Source organism: Biomphalaria glabrata, chromosome 4 (genome assembly GCF_947242115.1).
Source record: "Biomphalaria glabrata chromosome 4, xgBioGlab47.1, whole genome shotgun sequence".
NCBI classification, from domain to species: Eukaryota; Metazoa; Mollusca; class Gastropoda; family Planorbidae; genus Biomphalaria; species Biomphalaria glabrata.
Window position 1 is genome coordinate 15,988,459 of NC_074714.1, and position 23,277 is coordinate 16,011,735.

The 23,277-nt window shown below is 35.4% G+C and overlaps 1 protein-coding gene across 1 annotated transcript in view; it reads left to right on the forward strand.

Moving 5' to 3' along the window:
* The window catches only part of LOC106067071 (restin homolog), a 48,595-nt gene extending 26,752 nt beyond the window's left edge, over window positions 1–21,843 (forward strand). Inside the window, exons 3-9 of the mRNA XM_056025223.1 lie at window positions 4,782–4,889; window positions 9,117–9,199; window positions 9,363–9,507; window positions 10,061–10,141; window positions 13,551–13,651; window positions 18,322–18,457; window positions 20,020–21,843. Coding sequence (XP_055881198.1) covers window positions 4,782–4,889; window positions 9,117–9,199; window positions 9,363–9,507; window positions 10,061–10,141; window positions 13,551–13,651; window positions 18,322–18,457; window positions 20,020–20,457 — 1,092 coding nt within the window. The 3' untranslated portion in view covers window positions 20,458–21,843. The remainder of the gene's footprint in view (window positions 1–4,781; window positions 4,890–9,116; window positions 9,200–9,362; window positions 9,508–10,060; window positions 10,142–13,550; window positions 13,652–18,321; window positions 18,458–20,019) is intronic.
* The last annotated feature ends 1,434 nt before the right edge of the window (window positions 21,844–23,277 follow it).

The following is a 23,277-nucleotide window of genomic DNA, read 5'->3' on the forward strand; positions in this document are numbered from 1 at the left end:
TTCGCCCTAGTGAAATGAAATGCAAGTGGAAAGGCAGTGGGGTTAGTATTACTCTTGGTCATTTCCAAGCCCCGATACCCACACGGGGGAGTATCGCCACAAAGCTGAGGTTTGGAGTTTTCCTTCTCCTAGATGGGTTGCATTATTCAGGTTGACTTGCCCCATCAATACGAAGCTAAACTGGTTTTGAGGCGCCAGTGTTCCGCCTTTCATCCATTCTCCTGTCAGTTTTGTAAGAACAGGTTCCGCCGTATTTTTTAAGAAAATCACACGTGAAGGCCAGGAGCTAGTTTTGACTGTCAGAGACATTTAGACATTTAGAGACGCAAGCCTTCGGAGCATTTCTTGTAAAGTGGGAATTTATCTTCACGTTCACCCCCGGCATTGACAGTCCTTTGGAACCTTTTTCATGCTATTGAGGTACACAGAAACGAAAAGTCACAACTAGTTTTGGGCGGTCTTTTATTCTGTCTGTCAGTCCACCCATCCGTCTGTCAGGTGTAAGTCCTAAAAGCTTGAAGAACTATTGAATTTGAACTTAAGTTGCAAACACTAATTCCATTTTTTTTTTTGCCAAAGAATAATTGTGAAAAAATTTCAACTTGATCCGAGAACAGGAGTCAGAGAAAGAATGTGTTCAAACTTTTTTCCAGACAGACAGACTTACAGACAGAGAGAGTTCATATAAGCTTTGTAAAAACACAGCGGTAAGTAAATATTAAATACTTTCTGACCATCATTCTTAATTTAGTCATTCAATAGCGTTGTGAATATCCATATAGAGATATTTTATGCTAATCTTATCGCGACTCAAATCTGGAAATCGGTAAATTAAAAAAAATAATTAAACTGATGTTTAAATTGATCTATATAGCTGTGAATAGATCACGGATCAAACAAGTTAAATAAGAACATTAAGCTATATTAATGACGAATTTTTTTTAGACATTTTAAATGTGTATTTAATTTTATTTTTAAGGTCATTTCCATACAGGCTTATAAATAAACCTTTTATATGCGTTTTTAAAGATGTGACTTAAAAAACCTTTGCAATTAAATATCTGAAGTGTATTAACCTGTTCTATGTTGAACGAAAGATCTGTTCTGTGTGTATTTAAAGTCTTTAACAATGTGTCCAGATTGGTCAGAGCTCTCTATGTACGTTCTTTTCTCCAAGTGTAGTCAGCTCATACCGGAGTGGGGGATGGGGGGGGAAAGAGGGGATGGGCGAGTTCATTTTAACCTTTGTCACACTTGATCTCCCTTCTACAACCCCTGTTTACGTAGGATGGACTGACCTGTTCCATGACATAACGAGAACATTTGGTAGCGTGTATCTTATATATTAGGTAAATGTTCTCCAACAAACATCTATGCCTACATCTCTTGTCTTTATTTCACACGCTAATGCTGGAGGCTGCTAACAAAAAAATTCGATCAATATCTTTTCTGACAATATCCACATTTGTGCTTAAAGATGGTAATGTCTTCTGTCATGATACATATTTCTTTACTTTTTTTATCATTTCGAAATTATTTTATCTACGTCAGTAGATCAGGATTTTCAGAATTATCTCCCTTTTGTTTTAGCAAATGTGTGTTCTAGCTTCACCTTTACCTATCTGTTGAACAGTTGAGGCACCTTACAAGATTTGTCAACCGTCTCATATTCAGACGCATGTAAAATGTCAAATGTAGCGCGGTGGCTGAGTGGCTAAGCGCTTGGCTTTCGAACATGGAGTGCTAGGTTCGAATTTCGGTGAAGACTGAGATTTTAAAAATTCGGTATTTTTAAGCCGCCCTGAGTGCACCCAACTCTAATGGGTACCTGACTTTAGTTGGGGAAAGTAAAGGCGGTACGTCGTTGTGATGGCCACATGTCACACGCTGCTCGTTAACCGTAGACCAAAGAAACAGACGACTTTAACATCATCTGCCCTCTAGATTGCAAGGTCAAAATGATGTTCCACCCTTTTCTTTAATACCCATATCACTAACACCCATATCACTATCAGTATTAAACGTTAGTGTTAACATAATATTAGCTTAGCGATAGCCAGGATTGTTGCGGCCCGTCGTGTGGTATGCGCTACTGACTGTCGTCAGGTTGGTCCAAATATTGTCTACTGTCGTTGACTTGTAGTACCAAACTACTGGTAAACGACTTAACCGCTGTAGGCGTATTATATCGTAACTTATAAAAACTTTTTATATATATATATATATATATATATATATATATATATATATATATAGAGAGAGAGAGAGAGAGAGAGAGAGAGAGAGAGAGAGAGAGAGAGGCGTCACCATTGATAACAACCTTTCGTGGGAAGACCACCTTGGAACTCTGACAAAGAAAACTGCCCAGAGACTTTTTTTTTCAATACAAACTCAATAGAAATAAACTAAATAAGAAGATCCTAGATACTTTTTAGGGCGCCACTATGCAAAATCTGCTAACATACGGAATAATTTGTTGGCAAGGCAACGCTTCATCTAAACTGGTGCGCCGCCAAGAAAACATCATATAAAGGGCATCAAAAATTACACGCACAACATTACCCTATTTAAAGGAACTTTTTGAACCTAAATGTCTAAGAAAAATCAGAAAAAATCTTGGAAGACAACGGCCACCCGCTCCATGAGAACTACGCGAAGTGAGAGACTACTGCCAATCAAGACAAGAACAGCGATACAAAAACTCGTTCGTACCTTTCTAGGTCAGACGCCACTCGTTGATCAGGAAAATGACCAAGATGCCTGTGTGTAGTTGCTAAATGAACTCTTCATGCTGTGTCTGTTCTATTTATGTGTATGTTTCTGTTGTGTTGTCTGTATATGAGAAAAGAGTCCTTGTAATCACAACAAATTTCCGTATTGATCAATAAACTCTTGGTCTTAATAACTTTTTTTGTGAACAACACTATATATAACGTTTATTTTATTACAATATAGACACATTCAATTATAGATGAAATGAGGTAATTGTGGTAGACTTAAGTCACACTATTCAATGGTATTTTGAACTAAAACTAACCCACAACAAAAATACGTCTTGTCACTCTGGCAATCTGGAGTCGTCTGTGGCCAACCCAAACAGCTGACGATAATACCGCTTATCGTGCATCGCTCACACTGTATGGCCACTAACCAATCATCGCTCACACTGTATGGCCACTAACCAATCATCGCTCACACTGTATGGCCACTAACCAATCATCGCTCACACTGTATGGCCACTAACCAATCATCGCTCACACTGTATGGCCACTAACCAATCATCGCTCACACTGTATGGCCACTAACCAATCATCGCTCACACTGTATGGCCACTAACCAATCATCGCTCACACTGTATGGCCACTAACCAATCATCGCTCACACTGTATGGCCACTAACCAATCATCGCTCACACTGTATGGCCACTAACCAATCATCGCTCACACTGTATGGCCACTAACCAATCATCGCTCACACTGTATGGCCACTAACCAATCATCGCTCACACTGTATGGCCACTAACCAATCATCGCTCACACTGTATGGCCACTAACCAATCATCGCTCACACTGTATGGCCACTAACCAATCATCGCTCACACTGTATGGCCACTAACCAATCATCGCTCACACTGTATGGCCACTAACCAATCATCGCTCACACTGTATGGCCACTAACCAATCATCGCTCACACTGTATGGCCACTAACCAATCATCGCTCACACTGTATGGCCACTAACCAATTATCGCTCACACTGTATGGCCACTAACCAATCATCGCTCACACTGTATGGCCACTAACCAATTATCGCTCACACTGTATGGCCACTAACCAATCATCGCTCACACTGTATGGCCACTAACCAATCATCGCTCACACTGTATGGCCACTAACCAATCATCGCTCACACTGTATGGCCACTAACCAATCATCGCTCACACTGTATGGCCACTAACCAATCATCGCTCACACTGTATGGCCACTAACCAATCGCTAATCTCTTCAAACCGTCACCCTAGAAACACACACACACACACCTTAACATCATGGTTCGAACCTTTCTAGCTTCCATCTCCAGCAGCTCTGCAACAAGTTTGGACTAGACTTTCTCATTTTTATTTCTGAAGAAGCTTCCGAAACTTATAATAGAAACAAAACTATTATCTTTATGTAAAAAATGCATCTGTCACAGCTGCTTCCTTGTAATCGATGTCTCTTTGTAAAAGTTGTCTCGTTCAAAGATAAAGTAAAAGTGAAACCAAAAAGATTTAGCTCTAATTAAACGGTAATTTATGTGGAAAATGGCGACAAAGTTTTAGCTAAATTGAAAAAAAAAATCCTTCCTGGCTAGCCTATTAGACATGGTGTCAGTAATATATCAGAAAACAAACATTGATTGAAAGGTTTAAATCACAGAAAAAGACTGACCAAGTAATCAAGTAAATTAAAAATGTTTTAGACACAGGCTTTTCAATCATCTTACTTTTACATCAATCCAAGGGCGGATCCATACCTCTTTAAAGATGATGGGCAATGGAAACGCTGTATATACTTTACGTTTACTGCTGATAACGATGTTAGATTTTGAAGTAGATCTGGGTAATGTAATGTAAGAGTGACTTTTAAAAATATCAATGTGTAGCACGCTAGATAAGTAACTATTTTTTTAGTATAAGTTTTCTAATTTCTTAATTAAAATACCCCCCTCCCCCTTGGACTAACCAGTGCTTCAATCTTTATCGTTTACAAACTTGATATCAAGATTTTATTTTCTGTACAGGAGGACAGCCAAGAGGCAGCGGTACTGGATTGGAGGCCAGTATTTCGCGCGGAGATGCTCCGTCTCCGAAAGGAGGTCAATGACTTCAGACAATTCTGTGCCAAGCAGGTAATTAAAGCCTTGAAACAAGAGACTTGTACGTCTGGTCATCGTGGAACGAGATTGGCAATAACTTTTTCATGGCACGGTTTGCAAAGTCTCAGTGTGACATTTATTGATTGAACTGACCTTTTGAAAGGATAACTTAGAAGAAGTCATTAGAAATGTTTTTGGTGTTATTATCGCGGCATATTGAATTCTATGTAAAAAAAAAAAGTGTAATATATTTGTCTCTACAACGTCAACTTATAAGTGCAATGTGTTGCATAGGAAAGAAGCTAGCCTCTTATATCTAGCAGGCTTCTCTCTCTCTCGCGCGCGCTCTCTCTCTCGCGCGCGCTCTCTCTCTCGCTCTCTCTCTCTCTCTCTCTCGCTCTCGCTTTCTCTCTCTCTCTCTCGCTATCTCTCTCGCTCTCTCTCTCTCTCTCTCCCTCTCGCCCTCTCTCTCGCTCTCTCTCTCGCTCTCTCTCTCTCGCTCTCTCTCTCGCTCTCTCTCTCTCGCTCTCTCTATCTATCTATCTATCTATCTATCTATCTATCTATCTATCTATCTATCTCTAATTTGGAGGGGCCAATCTACTTCTGCGTATAAGTCAATCATCTTATAAACAAGCAGTCCACTTGCATATTCCTCATTGGACAATATTGATGGAAGGGGGTACCCTGTACCCTGACTTTCTCAAATTCATATTGAGGCGCCTAGACCAGACGTCAAAATTTTCCGTAGGTTATCTATTAAAATCTACGAAAATAAAGTGAGAGTTAATGTAGCCACTATTTACAAATTACAAATAATTCAAATGTTTCATTTATATTTTATAAGAAGATGTATGTCGCCATTACCACCAAAATACGAAACCGAAAATACATATTGATAGCTAGAAGCTAGAGCGCGTACTAAAGTTTATAGCACAATATCAGTGAATGCAAAATTCGATTACAGGGTACACTTCCGTGTTTCTTGTCAATATGCCGCCTACGACAGACTCCACGAGCAGTCTGGTCGCTAAACATAACAGCAAAGTTGAAGGTCAACAGCGCTACAGTTCTTCCATCAATGTCGTATACCTCTAGTCCAGCCTTCATGATACCGCCGTAGAATAAAAACTGAAATCTTTCCACCTATTTTTATTCGAAAATGCGTCATTTAAGTATGCAGTACCAAGTGACCGAGCCTCACTTCGTTAATGATAGGATAAAAGGGTTTATACCACTTTCGTGACTGACCTATAGTAAACATGAACAAGTTTTAATGAATCAATTGGCCTAATTTAACATTTGCGCACCATCTTATTGTAGGCTCTGTTACCAATCTACACGGCTCTACGCAATTAAAGTGTAAACAATGTATAAGTCACCATTATTTCTTTTTTCTTGCTTAATAAATCCATTTGCATAAGTGTCATTACGAGTTGTACTACTTTAATAGAAGCAAAATTACAATGCTATTATATATTTCTAGCAATCTAAAAAAAGAATTAAATTAAAAAAACATATTAGTAGATTTTGGAAGAGAAATTGAAATCGAATTTTTTAGACTAGCCAAAGTACAAATTAAAAGCTACTAATATTTATGAATGACACTTTAATGCCGTTACTTACTTCGTGAATACCCGTTTTCTAACGTAACTTTCATGCTTATTACTTTCTCGGAGCGTCATGATCTAATCCTCCACAGTGTTATAATTGGTGGAAGGGCACGTATTTTCTATTCACATTGACATGTACAGTGACATTTAGAACTAACAGAATACAAAAGCAACCGTGTCTATGATTAATAGTGTCCCTTATCACTCCATCATTTTTGTCAATACAATTTTTTTTCCAAAATGAGTACGGGTTAACATCTTTTTGGTTAATCTGGCTAGAAGACGTTTAATATTTGAAATTTTAAAATTTAGATTTAATACTTCTGCATTAGTAATATTATAAGCTTCTCACTTTGAAAATAAAATAATCTGCTCTTTAAAAAAAAAGGAACATTTTGATGTAAAAAAAATTAAAGTTCCCCTTGATGAATAATAAATAAATAAAACCATATCATTCTTTGGAAATAATGTGTTGTATTCAGTTCTAAAAATGACAAGATTTAATGAATGTACATTTGTTAGAATGTTCTCTGCCACCAAGAAAGTCAAATCGATTAGTTGACCGGGTCCACGTGCGGGCTTAATGGTGCAAAACATTCCATTGACAACTTTCTTCACGCATCGAATTATTTCTGATGTAAGGTCACTCAAAGTTTCAATCACTGCCAGGGTTCTATTAAACTCTTTAGTGCAAGGTGTTTTCATTTCCAAGTCCGTTTACAATCATTTCATTCAACAGCCAAAACAACCTTTTATGTCGTCTAGGAAATTCAAATTTACATATTCTTTTAGTTTCTATAGCATAATAAAGTTAACCATAGCAGCATCATAAATTTACATTTTGTGTCATCTGCTAAGCATTTCTAATCTACTTATTGTTGTGTCGCTAATAGCTAACATCAGAGGTGGACTGGCTATATTGGTATTCGCAAAAATTAAATTTATACAACAAACAACGTAATGCTTAATTATATTTGTTTAAATAGTCGTATAGAATTCACTTTATTGTGAACATATTTGGATGAATCTATTGTTAAAGGGTAGTATCTTTGACCTATTAGTCATTAGTCATTAACCCATTGCTACCTAAACACTGACATTCTAGCTACGTATCCATTATAGTACATGTAGTGTGTTGGGCGATGACTGGTGAACAAGGCGATGTCTTTTGTGATGATTGTGTGGACCCTATTTTATTAATGGTAATGCCATGACCACTATGGACACCCACTCCGCCCCTGGCCTCAAGATTGACCACCTTTTGTTGTAATAGATCTAAGTTCTTAATTAACTTTCAAACAGAAACCAAGTTTCTTATCTACTAAGCTGCTCTAAGTTAATATTTTAGTTTGTCGAATATGGAGAAAGTGATATGTTGTTAATTAGAAATGGCTTGACATTTTTTTTTCAAACATGGTCTTCACTTCTTGTGTAACCGATAGGTAGAAAAAGATCAAATTTACTCATTATAAAACATAATGTGATATTCCTTCGAACATTGTGTGTGTATTAAACAAGCCTTTGAACTATAATCACAAGAAGACGACACAAAAGATTGAAAGCTCGAGTCGCCTCATGCAAAACTGATTATCCGTCTGATTTTTTTACGACATTGAACAATTTATTGGCAGGCTTTCTTCGCTTAGTTGGCCATACAAGAGTTGTTTAGGGATGAGGTGGTCTTCCATTCTGCAGACGTGTCCTGCCCATCGCAGCTGGGACTGCATCAGGATTGTATGGATGCTTTGAAGACCCGCTCTTCGAAGGACTTCAGTATCTGGTATTTTGTCTTGCTATTTGACATTCAGCATTTTTCTTAGACATGTCATGTGGAAGTGATTCAGTTTCTTTGCATGTTTTCTGTACACTGTCCACGTTTCTGAGGCATAGAGCAATGTAGGGAGGATGACAGCTCGATAGATCCCTAGCTTTGTATTTTTAGTGATACCACGTCTGTTCCAGACATTCCATGCCATAGGATGCACTGGCCTTGGCGATACGCAGGTAAATTTCATTGTCAATCTTTCCGTTTCTGGAGAGTTTGCTGCCAAGATATGTCAATCTGTCCACTGCGTTTATATCATTGCCATTTATTCTGATGCTTGGATCCGAGTAGGCTTTCACAGGAAAAGGTAAATATAAGACTTCAGTCTTATTTGTGTTAATGGTAAGGCCAAAGTCTGAGCATGCTCTTGAGAAGTCACTGACAATGCTCTGAAGATCATTTTCTGAGCAGGCATTTAGGGCACAGTCGTCAGCAAATAGAAAGTCCCTGATTACTACTGAATTTGTTTTTGATTTTGATTTTTGCAAAGCTTAAATGTGTCTGGCTGTTAGGTAAAACTTTTGAACGCGACATTTCTTCCACACGCATTCTCGATCAAGCTGAAACTTTAAATAATCATTTATTGTACAGAACGATAGATGAATAAATTAAAACATTAACGAATTAGTCAATTAATTATTGATGATTAATTATTTTGTTTGATATCTAAAAAGTGAAAATACTTGTACATTATTGAAAGATAGTTGTAAATATAGATTTCTTTCCCTTAGATAAGGTTTTGTTTTCTGAAAGTAATCACCGTATATTTGGGATGTTTTTCACTACCATTATATAAGTGGTTTTTTTTTTTCGATCTAATAGGTTGAGCAGAATGCATTAGTGCTAGCAAATCAATGGAATAAGAGCTCAGAGATCTCTTCAAGTCATCCGAAAAATGGACTTCCGTAAGATCACCTTTTCATTTATTTTACTCATTGTGATGTGTGTGTGTGTGTGTCCAATATTTGTACAAATGAACAGTGAGCGTCTTAAAAAATCTAGCCCCACCTCCCCAGAAAAAAATCGACTAGATCATTAAACCTTTTTTGTTCCCCTTTGTTCACAAAGACTGTCAGAAGAGCTCCAAGATGTGGACGTTAATCTTCAGCTGCTCCAGAGGAAGCAAAAAGTCCTTGATCTTGAAGCTGAGCTTTCTTCAAAAGAAAAGCAACTTTCTGAAAAGCAGAAAAATCTTGAAGAATACGAGAAAGAGGTTGTTTTTTTTTTCTTTCTATGACTTCATTAGTACTTTCAAATAGTGTCCAGTCAATCACAATCTCCCCCACACCAGAGCAGTTGCTACACAACTTCTGGGCCTAGAACCTTTTGGTTCAGTGTTATGATATAGCGGCTGAGTGGAGACTAAAACTGAATGTCCCCCCTGATTTTCTTTGTTTATATTTATACACTACTTCTAGGTTTGTTTTGTAGAACCTCTAGAGCGTCTTATTTTTTTATTTTTTTTTTGAAGACTTGAAAGGTGGGAGCTTACACGACATAAAAGTAAGCTAAAACAATCACTCAATCCTCCCCTCCCTTTCCCTCCTTTCCTCCCACCGATCAGCCAGAGATAAAAATGAGGAACGGGGTGCATAGATCTATTTAAAGTTTACTTCAAAGAATGTAAAAATCTAATCGTCAGAAATGGAAACATTAATTGAAAAACAATGTTCTTTAAGACAAACTTCTAATCTATGAAAAAATATACATTCATTAGTAAATATTACTTTTCTGTAAAATGTTATATTTTTACCTTTATCTGACAGATCAAAGAAGTAGAGTCGCTCCTAAATCAACGACAGGCTGTTTGTGACAGGAGACAACGGGCATTGGTCAATCTTGATGAGGTAAAACATAAACCAAGAACTTCAACTGACGCCCTGGGCATGTATTTTATACCTGCACATCAGAGCGGTGATTCATAAAATATTAGATCCACACAAATAGAAAAACATTTTCTTGGAGCCAAGAGAGGATTAAAGAAGAGTGTATTCGGTCACGTAACTTTGAGATATAAATACGAAATAAAAATTCACGTTTCTAAATGAATATGTATTTTTCACAGCATTATGTCCAAAACTTTAATGATCTGCACTTTAATTAAATTCTAGTTATAAGTAAAATGTCCTGTTCAGTTAACAGTCTTGTTTTTCAATGGTGAACTAACTATTAGTACGTGTTGACATTTCTATCTCCTCATTCTCGGTACATTTTTAATTTTAGTTTATTCCTTGTAGAAAATATCTTTGAAGATAAGTGTATTTAAAATATACTAAGGGCGGTCACTCGGATGTCTTTAGGCCTATAACTTGTAAGAACGGAAGCTGCGTGCCCCCTTTACACTAAAACGTGTATAATCTTCAATGTTTGGGCCTGACAAGTTTTATCGTTTTCTTCTGTCCATTATTATGTGGCACCACATATGATCTGTTGGCCGTCTTTAGCCATCTCTTTCTGGCTTTTGTAAAGATCCTCGACATGCCCGTCCTCCCCTTGATGCTATCTTCGCATCGGTTCCTTTGTTTTTGGCTCTTCTTTTCCCTTGTACTGTTCCCTGCTTAAAGGTCTTTGCGAGTTCTAGGATCTCGTGATATAGCCTTGCAGTCTTAGCCTGTGGTCAGTGGTCAGAAGATCAACAGGGGGCCCATTTACTTCTGTGATTCCTTGTTTGTGATATGGTCTTTGTATTTCATAATCTCAACTCCAAGAGTCTCCATGGCATTCCTAGATCCCCAAGCGTACATAAATATAGCGCTCATTCTGATTTTTGTGCCAAGGGCTAAGTCTTTCTTTTTAAATTACAGTCACTGTATATATTGCTTTAAAGTAGGCAGCCCTGTCTCACTCTAACCGTGGATTTAAAATCAGTCTCTAATCTTGTTAAAGAACAATGCACTTTATCGAGATTCTGTTTTTATTTCCATTAAAAAAGATTCTGTTGTTGTTGAAGGTATTTTTCAGAGAGTATCTCTATGTTTAGTATTTGTTCTGTTGTGCTTCGACTTTGTCAAAAACCCGCAAATTCTTCTGATAAAAAAAATGTTCTGCTATCGATCTTAGCCAATAATGAAAGATGCCCTTGAGGGCTATGAAGCTATTGTAAGAATTGGAAGAAGAAGAATTCCTAACTTGCGTTTCAATGACGACATAGTTATCTGACAGGGACAAAGAAGAGCTTGCTGACTTCGTTTGTGCATAGATAAGACTTCCGAAGCATATGGTATGCAAATCAATGCCAAAAAAATAAAATAAAACATAAATTATAACCAATACTCAACAGGGATTTAAAAGAGATTGGAGGTGAATAGCTGACAAGTGTCAGTAGGTTTAAATACCTTGGAGCTATCGTCCCAGAATAAGGAACCAATCAAAGACGCACATTTACAAGTTTTTCCAGAATTGTACTGTAAATACCTTCCTTCTCTTGGCTTCCAGTATCGAGTCACACGAACGGTCACATTTGGGCCGCATGTTTAACATGCCTTTTTATATATTCCAAACACTAATGATACCACTTCATATTTTGTTGTGTTTTTTGGGGGGTGAAAAAGTAAAACCCTAAAAGAAAATAAACATTTCTGACTTGTAAAAATACACACAATAAAACAAAAAATATATATTTGTGGCAAATCAATTTTTTTTCCTCCACAACGTCAGAATTTTTGTAATCAGACTTGAAAGCCATGAATATTAAATGTTAAATGCCATGTAACGGTTCTCCCACCATGAAATAGAATACTTGTGTTTGTCGCGAAGAGCTATTTGACTGTAATATGTCTGAACTTGATCTGTGTAGTTGTAAACTCAGGTTGTTTGAAAATACGTTTTTTTTATTTGTCAATTACTAAACTGTGGGATCATGACAGTTATTATTATATATAGACAAAGAATTTCTTATAAGCTTAGTTTATGTAGTATTTTTAGTGCCGCTATTTTGTTTTTTTTTTGAGGCCTCCATGAGACTCTAGGAAATATGTCCTTTTCACTCAAGATAATTCGTTTTCGTTAAACTTTGGTCAAGAAATATTGGGATCAAGTTTAAGTTCTAGGCTACGCCTTACAACCCTGATACCCAAACTTCGATCCACAAGCTATTCCTGACCACAGTCCATTATGAAACCGCACAGATCTAGTTCCATTACACAAAACCATTTCTAGCGATAATGTTGATCATGACAACCCTAGTTCAGAACTATTAAGATATACGTAATCTTGTATGAAGGGTTACCATGGCAACTGTTTTATATTCTAAAATGTTTGCCGACGTGTCACCCTCAATGGTCGCTCTGTCTTTTTCAGGACGTCAAAAAAAAAGTTTTTTTTTTGTTTTACAAAGGAGACAAAAACTGATGAAACCAACAAAAGATGCCCGTGAAAACATTAAGCTCTGCTTAGTGAAAGATGTTGAACATTTTTCTTTCTATTATTGATTATTCTTTTCATTGTCTAATGTATCGTTGTAAGGATTTTTTTTATATCAACTCACTCTGTCTGTCTGGTACAAAGTTTGAACACTGTTATTTCTCCCACATCCATTCTCATATCAAGTTGAAACTTTTCACAATTATTCATTGGCGAAGACAACACATACATCACTAAAGAAAAACAAACTAATTAGTCAATTATATAGTGGCTATCAATTTTTTTTTATTACAACAATGGAAATTAATCTTTCAGTAGTTGAAGATATGGCTATATATGTGGGGTTTCTTCCATGTAGATATTTTTACATGTTATTTGTCCCGCCCCCATTCTCGGATCAAGTTGAAACTTTATACATTTAATTAGTGTACCTAACAAACATGAATCAATTGTAAAAATGTTCCAATTAGTCAATTAATTATTGGTTATTAATTAGTTTGTTTTTATATCGAAAAACAACGTTTTCAATATTGCGATATGTTGCTGTAAACGTGGAGTTATTCCACTTGGATAATCTTTATTTACAGTATTTTTTTAGTTCTGTTATTTTTTATTAAGCTTTTTTTTTAAGTTGTCACTTAAACGCCTCTTAATAAAAATAATTTTACGACCCTGTTGATCTTCAGCTAAAACTAAGCTAAGACATATATACTTGTAGAGTCTTGGTACATCACGCATTCTCACGTCCATACTGTCCATACTAAAATAAATACATTTTATTTCAATAGAATGAAGACGTAAGGTATAGTACATTCAGAAGTAGTCTCTCTCTATATATATATATATAGTTTTATTTTAGAAATATTTAACATTAGATGTATTTGTCTACGACAGGAGCTTCAACAGTTAAGACAAGAACTAGAACAAACAAGAGATCAAATTCATCAAGACGGAACCATCCCAGAATCCAACTCTGAGAGAGCAAGAAGAAACTGGTAGTTGTCAAGCTAGCATTCTATAGGCAACTTTAATTTGTAGTGCTAAAATAATTTAAGCTAGCCTAGTTTGTCAAGCTAACATATTTTAAGTCAATTTAGTTTGTCAAGCTAACATATTTTAAGTCAATTTAGTTTGTCAAGCTAACATATTTTAAGTCAATTTAGTTTGTCAAGCTAACATATTTTAAGCTAGCCTAGTTTGTCAAGCTAACATATTTTAAGTCAATTTAGTTTGTCAAGCTAACATATTTCAAGTCAATTTAGTTTGTCAAGCTAACATATTTTAAGTCAATTTAGTTTGTCAAGCTAACATATTTTAAGTCAATTTAGTTTGTCAAGCTAACATATTTTAAGTCAATTTAGTTTGTCAAGCTAACATATTTCAAGTCAATTTAGTTTGTCAAGCTAACATATTTTAAGCTAGCTTAGTTTGTCAAGCTAACATATTTTAAGTCAATTTAGTTTGTCAAGCTAAAATATTTCAAGTCAATTTAGTTTGTCAAGCTAACATATTTTAAGCTAGCTTAGTTTGTCAAGCTAACATATTTTAAGTCAATTTAGTTTGTCAAGCTAACATATTTCAAGTCAATTTAGTTTGTCAAGCTAACATATTTTAAGTCAATTTAGTTTCTCAAGCTAACATATTTTAAGTCAATTTAGTTTGTCAAGCTAACATATTTCAAGTCAATTTAGTTTGTCAAGCTAACATATTTTAAGCTAGCTTAGTTTGTCAAGCTAACATATTTTAAGTCAATTTAGTTTGTCAAGCTAACATATTTCAAGTCAATTTAGTTTGTCAAGCTAACATATTTTAAGCTAGCTTAGTTTGTCAAGCTAACATATTTTAAGTCAATTTAGTTTGTCAAGCTAACATATTTTAAGTCAATTTAGTTTGTCAAGCTAACATATTTTAAGCTAGCTTAGTTTGTCAAGCTAACATATTTTAAGTCAATTTAGTTTGTCAAGCTAACATATTTTAAGCTAGCTTAGTTTGTCAAGCTAACATATTTCAAGTCAATTTAGTTTGTCAAGCTAACATATTTTAAGCTAGCTTAGTTTGTCAAGCTAACATATTTTAAGTCAATTTAGTTTGTCAAGCTAACATATTTTAAGTCAATTTAGTTTGTCAAGCTAACATATTTTAAGCTAGCTTAGTTTGTCAAGCTAACATATTTTAAGTCAATTTAGTTTGTCAAGCTAACATATTTTAAGCTAGCTTAGTTTGTCAAGCTAACATATTTTAAGTCAATTTAGTTTGTCAAGCTAACATATTTTAAGCTAGCTTAGTTTGTCAAGCTAACATATTTTAAGTCAATTTAGTTTGTCAAGCTAACATATTTCAAGTCAATTTAGTTTGTCAAGCTAACATATTCTAAGCTAGCTTAGTTTGTCAAGCTAACATATTTTAAGCTATCGTATTTCTTCACACTAACATGTAGTAGGTTAATTTAGTTTTGCCAAGTTAAATTCTGTTAAGCTAACATGTTTGGTAAATAAACAGAGTTTTTCAAGCTACCATTCTTATGCTAACACGTTTGAACTTTCAATAGTTTGTCAAGCATAGTTGAAGAGTACAGTTCGATTTATAGATCCCTCTATTTGCTGAAAATGTGCACATTATTTTCACATTGCGACGTAGCTCTTGCAATCAATAAAATTTCATTGGAATACATCCTACGCTTTTAATTATGAACATCCACTTCAAACAACTAAAACACTCACACAATTCAGGTTATATTAAATAATAAGATCTGAGCTAAAAATAACTCTTACTTTCAACCAGGGCTTTCTGGTGGCTATTAAGTGCAATCTATTTATAGAAGATCGTTTGGTCTGCTGTAATTTACGCAGTCGAGAGACGCCGTCGTACTATTGTTACCGCCAACTGTTTCCGTCACAAGCCTGTCTCCTCTGAAGTCTTTGATGTGACCCTATTTCCCCTTTTGATTCGCTCTAGAAAACAATGGTGGTCAATGACTTAAGTCAACAGATGAAATCTGCTCCGACAGACTCAAGTGGAACAAGAAATCCATAGTGTAGTAAATTAGTGTGTCCACGTGAAGTGGTCTATCTTTACGGTGCCTTTAGGAGTTGTTTCTTTGTAATACCAGGAATTAAGATTTTAAGCTACCTAAAAATACCAGATTTGCATTTTGTAATCGTCTGTGGGGGGTGTGGGGAATTGAGTGTCTCCTTAGTCAGGGCCGGATTGAAGTATGTGGAGACCCCTACACTTTTTCGAAAGCTTGAATAAAGATCCACTTACGAATAAAAAAAAAACAACTTATATCTCAAAGTATACTCAATTTAATCTCATTTTCCTTTTTGTAAAAATTTAATATGTATATTTTAGTTTCAAAAAGTGTATATTTTTGAGTTTGTGGAGGGTAAGGCAGATTTATTTCCATCAATTCGGAGATGTATTTACATATTCTGGGCATGCTACAGGCAAACATTTCTTTATCACGATACTGTTGCTAGCCAATAATAAATGTTTATTATAAATGTACCATTTAAACTGTTGGAAGTGAAACATCAAATTTTTAACTGTTGTAGGAGTTGAGTCAAAGACTCTTGAAACAAAGTGAAGCTCCCCTTCGCCCCCTCTCGTTCAATAATTGTTATGTCTGGAAGAAATCAAAGCAGGGTAAATGCCAATTAGAGATTGCTAGTATCCCAAGAATCTTGGAACTACATGTGTGGCCAATTACCAAGCACTCCGGGGAAGCCTCTACATTTTCCTTCTTTGTACAACAACGGCCATGCCAACGTCCGTCATAAAAGGCAGGTGAAGAAACGGTGTGGGAATTATGACATGACTGTTGGAGCTCTCTTGCATCCCCAACAAAGTTGTCAGGCTCCCCAATAGGAGTCTTGTTTTTGTTTGGCTTCCGAGTTGGCATAATTGTCTCATATAACGACCGTTTCCATCAAGACATAGAAGCGTTACCTCATAAAAGAAACTCTAACCCGTTTTAACCCGTTTTAACAAGTTCAACTTTTCTATTGACCGATACAAAACTTTCTTTATTTCTACTCTATTTATTACACTCAGTTCTCTTTTCTCACTCTCTATGTTTCTTTCTCTTCGTCTATTTCCCAGAATTTATTCAAAAGTATGGAGATCCCTATTTTCTTCTTCTCAATTTGTCACAATGTTGTTGTTTTATTTTTCTTTTATTAAAAAGTTAAAAATGTTTAATAAATGACTAAAAATATTGCCTTTGAAGTCTTTTATATTTACTGTTTAGTTTGAAGACAAGATATTAAATAAAGATTTTATTTTGAGACACATTTTACAAAACCCAAAAACGTTCAGCCATTGGCTATGTCGAGTTTCAATCAAAGACATCTCAATCACTAGTAATAAACGTATCTATTTTCTTCTGGTTTTTTTTTCTAGATCATCGTTTAATGTCTGTGACATTATTTTTTTATGTTATCATTTCAGGACGCGTTCTGTTACATTCGACTTCGTTTTAAGAACGTCATTTGTTTTCTTTTTTAAACATCAATAACAAAATTCTAACGTTTCATTTTTTTGTATTATTATAAACGTTAATCAGCTAATGGCTATGTTATGACGTATACGTCATCTCAAGTTTATGAAAATTGTAATATTAATTTCAACCTGGCAATAGAATCATTGTTATGATATAATGCTAAGAACACTTACATCCCATGTGAGTCTTCCCAGCTATTTGATCCCTCGAAACATCAGACACTATTTTAAAAAGTTCTCCTTTAAAATTAAGAATGTTTATTTAGGTAGAAAGGAAGATGTCGCCTATTCTGTACAGTTTTATACCATAACTCTGTACCCTCCCACCCCCCCACCCCAAACAAATCGTAATTTCCTGTCTGAGTCTAGAAACTCTTTTGTTTTAGATTATAAAACAATAAATGCAACTATTTCCTATTTCTGATGCGAAGTACCCTGAGAAAGTCTAACTGAAAGGTCCACAAGTTAAAAGCCAAAAGTGAAAATAAAAAGGGGTACACTGGTAGCTCTGGATTGCCTTAAATTAAATTTTGTTTAAAATTATGACTCAACACTTAGTTTAGACAGCATGACAAAGGAAACATGGAATGTATAAGGACTTGTGTTCAGTTCTTTGACTCGAAAACTTTTGAATAAATAAAATAGTTGTACTAGAATTGTATAGCTAAGAGTCACTGTTGAATATTTCTTGCATAATTATTATATTTGAATATATAGTGCTTTTTGTGGGACAATACGCACCGGTACGGCGTACCGGCACCTTTTTCAATGTGGTGAAAAAATTATTAATTTTCTTGTATTTTAACGTTTATTATTAATTTATTAGTAGTTAAAAGTTAGGCAATCCATCACTGAGTACTTGTACCGGCATCAATTTTTTTTTTTACAAATTTATATACTTATATATAAGTAATAATAACTAACAAATGGTATGTTATCTTTATATTTGTCTTGCTAAAAAATAGCCTATCTGCCTTTAGACTTTAGACCTGCATTACTTTCCAAACATCGAATTGGCGCCCCAAACTCCCCTTCTCTTCTTGCTTTATTGCATTTTATTTGATTAAGAACTGATGACCTACTGGTACCTACTTGGTATGTCTACTTCTAGTGTGTAGGAGCTGAAACAAAGGTCGTAAAGTAATTTCTATTGTTTTCATTACAGGGACATGGTCAGAAGAAACTTGCTGGACAGGCAACACTTACTGGAAACCACTGTCCAAAAGTATCGGGGGGAGCTTGCTGCTGCCACGTCCACGCTGGCTGGCAAGGACATCCTGATTGCAAGATTACAAAATACGGTAATTACAGTGCTCGTGCTTATCTTTAAAGCCAGAATTATAAACATTGATGGCTAATTTATGATCTAACACATTAACATCGTTGATTAGGGAAATGGATTGGGCTGCTGAGATTTCTATCCAAATATCTTTGTTGAAATAAACAATGCTCTTTGGAATGGTTTAATGTTGAGAGCTGAAAAGTTTGTTTATAAATCTTTGATTTGTTTCACTTGGAAACTACGGTCAACTTGCATCGATTAATCACGATTAGTGACAGCATTTTTTTGATGATTGTTAAATCTCTTAAGAAAGAGTTATGTGATGAATTATAAAGTATATAAACTGCATAAAGATTATTGCTAATAAATGTATATCAACTCACACTGTCTGTCTGGTAAAATGTTTATATACGTGATTTCTCCCACACCCGGATCAACTTTTGATCAAGCTGAAATTTCGCACTAGTATTTCTTTTACCTGACAAAACTAGAACAATTTTTTTTAAAAATTAGTTAATTAACTTATTAACTATTACAAGGGAAATTGTACTTAGCTTATTTGGTGGTATGAGTTGAATTAGTCACCCAAATACTTTATAGAGGAAAAATAAGTCGCAGCTTTAAAGTTTGAAGTTAAAAATAGATAACTATAAAACCTATTTTCATTTTTATTATATTTTTTAAAAAATAAACTATGTTTTTTTAATGTATGTTTTAATTGTGTGAATTGTTTTAGCACGGTTATATATATAAATATATTCCAAAGGTAATTTGTCTATACAGTTGGCAACTTTGTTCTTTCAAAAGAGTGTCCATCACATGGCCTATTTTTTTCAATTAATTGAAAAATCTTTCCCATTTATTTTTTTTATATTCTTACGATTTACTTGTACCTTATATTGTCACCCGCATTTCTCCGCATCGCATTCTCTTTCTTTTCCTATGTCTAGACAGAAATGCATTATTTAGATAAAAGAATTCCTGCCTGGTCGTGCGGTAATCGCGTTGCACTGTCTTTTGGTCGCATCGAAGGTACCGTGTTTATAACCTGCCTGCTGCCAATCAACCGTCGTCCTGTGAGAGGTTCGGGCTAGAAAGTAGATTATCCTCAACTCTGAAGGAACAAAACTTTGACAAGAACAGCATATTACAGAGAAGGCCATCGATGTTTAGATGTTTACGTATCTCATTATTTAATTAATTTTAAACATCAAGAACTAAACAAATAGGAGACTTCTGTTGTTTTTTTTAAAATATATCTTAAAGATCCCCAGTTGTCCAACTCAGAAAGACACTAAGATAAAGGCACATTCCTCGTTCCATATGCTAGGACAAATTTGTACAAATACTCCTTCTTCCCTAGTGCTATTAGAGCATGGAATGGGTTGCCTGAGCCAGCCAGGAAAACCAGTGACTTGGCAGAATTTAAGTCATAGCATGGTTAAATGCATGACGCGTACGAGTAATCATCTACTTTTTTGAAGTAACGTCTGTATTTTATAAGATAATATAAGATAAGCCAACAAAACAAAACCTCAATGAACACTGTCCACTGATATCTAACACTATCTCTAATTCCAGGTTGTAGATAATGAGGAGGAGCTGGCAAACAAAGATAAACGAATCAAACAACTGGAAGCCAAATTAGGTTTGGCTCTGTCTGAGGCAAGAAACCTTTCGGAGCAGCTTAGCAACTACAGCCACAGGGAGATGTTGGGCTCCTCCATCTACGGCCGACGTTCCAGCCAAGAACTTACCCCTGACCAAAGCAGGACTTCGTTTCGGGGCTCAATGTACAGGAGGCCCTCCACTTTCGCCGGAAGTGATCACAGCGACGAGCATCCGAAGCCCGTCATAACAGCCGCGCTCGACCACGATTCCGAACAGTTCCGGAACAACTCTCGTCTGCTGGGAAAGAGAAGCAGCATAAGTGACAACGCAATTACAAGGCTGACGTTGTCAACGTTGAAAACAGACGACAAATATGGACGAGGCAGCAGCGCTTGTTCTATTCAATGATTACACTTTGAATTATAAATTGTATCCATTCAATGCACTATTTATTATAATAAGTCCTTCTACTTTGCCTAATAGTCTCACATTTTTCGTATGCTTTCCAAAAATATTTTATGGTTGCGTCAACTAAATATGAACTGACCAGCCGAACTTGCACTTTAGCTAATGCCTTTAGGCATACACCCAACGGACAGATGGATTATATTGGTTTCACAATGACACATTTTCCGTTACAATGTAATAGTCAATGTAATAATTAGTCTAGTCCCCAATATTCCTCCTCAGCAAACTTGATGCTAGATCTAAACAATACCATGAGAGAGATTTTCACGATCAAATAAACAATGACGCGAAGTTAAACGACACTGTTGCCAACTAATATACTAAAGAACTGGGGTGGAAGTTGACAAACTTCGAACCAAATTTCCTTTATTACCGGTAGTTAGTTGTCTGCTTTTACATAAGTTGAAGATATAAAGTCACAGTCTAATGTTTTCTCCACATATTGTACTACAAACAAAAGATCTTAAAAAATTTAACTCTGCGGTTTAAATAGTATAAAGTTAAACTCCCCTTTCAGAACTTGCGATCTATAGAGCACATGTTTCTTTGCCAACGGTTAACGAGCAAGTGGCCTGAACAACGACCAAACGCACTAAAAATCACGATATTCAAAATTCCAGTCTTTACTGAGATTCGAACCCAGGACCCCAGGTTCGGAAGCCAAGCGCTTAACCACTTCGCCAACACCAGTCTTATTCATTGTATTTATTTTTTAGCTTCTCTTCTCCATACCACCTATCTATACAGTTACAGTCCAACCATTGCTAGCTTTGGTACATAATATAAGTGTCGGGATAAGATGCGATCAAAATGATGCAGTGAAAATAATTACGCATTGTTCTGCTGATTCAAAAGTTTGTATATTTGAGGAAAGCTGATCATGTATTTATTATGAAGTTCACATGAGTGACATTGTTAATGTGTATGATGTGTGTGTCGGTATGCCCTATGCTTGAATGTCTCTCGATGCTCTGTGTTCTCACCATGTAACTACAGTAATTTTCCAAGATGCTAGGTGTAACATTTTACTAATTAATTATTGCTAGTTAAATCCTAAAAAAAATGTCTACTGTTTAGAATTCATTGTTTCGTTTTCTTGCATCCTAATGTGTGTTCGTGTCTAGGCAATGAGTGAGAACATTTAGTGACTTGCTGATACAGTTGTACGTTAGTTATTTATTGAAAGAATAAAATATGTCTTGGCAAAAACAAAAAAAAAAGAGTTGAAAGTAAAATTCGCTTATTTAGTAAGTTTCATTTTATTTTTGGAGAAAATTCTGAGAAAAAGAAGTTAGAAAAATAGTCATTAGGGTAAGGAAAGAAAGAGGAAGAACCAATCTCTCATTCCTGGCCATTGGTCAAAATCCTTTTCTTTGGTACAGAATCGCCAAGGTCTTTGATCAGTCTTTTTTTGGATATCCTACAAAATAGAAAACATGAAAAGCATGAAAAATATTTAAAAAAAAAAAAGCTTATACGAAGTGTGATTGTATCAATTAGTTTGGATCAGTCATGTAATTAAGTTTGTAATAGATCTAGGACCAACAACAATAAATCTGTGGGATTAGAAATATTGTTACCAATTGTTTTTGTTTAGCGCTATTTCATGCTTTTAGCTTTCTCAATATACTATGATCCTATACCTTATCTGGACCAGTTTTAAAAATGGGGTATAGGGAGAAGAAGAATAAAAGGGACATCTAGGTGAAGTTTACCGTAATCGATTTTTAAAAGCATTTACAAAAAATAAGGGGGGGGGGGAACCACGTGGGTTCGAACTCATGTGTCAAGGCTCCTCAAGCCGACATACTAACCACTCTGCTAATGAGGTCTTATGAAAATAGAAGATTGTATATTTATCTATTGTTTGTTTCAAACTTACTTTAAAGCGGCGACATAAAAGAGGACTAATTCAGCTTATACCACCACTTCAGTTAAGTATAATTTATTTCCCTTGTTCGAGATACCAAAACAAAATTAATTACCAATAGTTAATTAACTAATCGGTTAAATTTTTTAATTATTATTATTGTGTTGTCAGGCAAAAGAAATAATTGGGAAAATTTCAGCTTGATCCTAGACAAATAAAGTGTACAAACTTTTACCAGACAGACAGACAGAGTGAGTTGATATAAGCTTTGTAAAAAAGAGAAAGTAAGAAAAGTAGAAAAAGTCTACAGGACGCAGAGACAGAAAAAGGTAGAGTGCGGAAAAGGAAAGAAAAAGATGCAGGTGTGTACGCAGGTCTCCATACACACTTTTGTTTCAGTAAGTGTGCTTTAAACTTTAAGGTACTGTTACGTATTTCTGAATCTTCTGGCTAAATGTACTAATAGGCACACAAATAAAAACACTGCAAAGAACTTGACGACTCAACTTCCCTAATAATAAACAGCATTTACAGACCACCAAAATTCTAGTTTAGAATACATGCAGGAACTATGTAATCAGATTACTACACTTAAAGAGACAAATAAAAATGCAGTTTTTTGGATTATGGGTGATTTCAACCTACCTGATATAAATTGGAAAACACTAACCATAGATAAACACCAAAACCTTAAGGACATAAATGAGCTTTTCATAGAAACTTTACACAACCTAAGTTTAGATCAAATCATTAAAAAGCCAACTAGATTAAACAACACATTAGATCTCTTCTTAACCAACAGACCTGGATTAGTAGTTGATTATGAAATTATCCCTGGTCTATCAGACCATGAGATCATAAAAATACACAGTCAGATAAAAGCAGTAGCC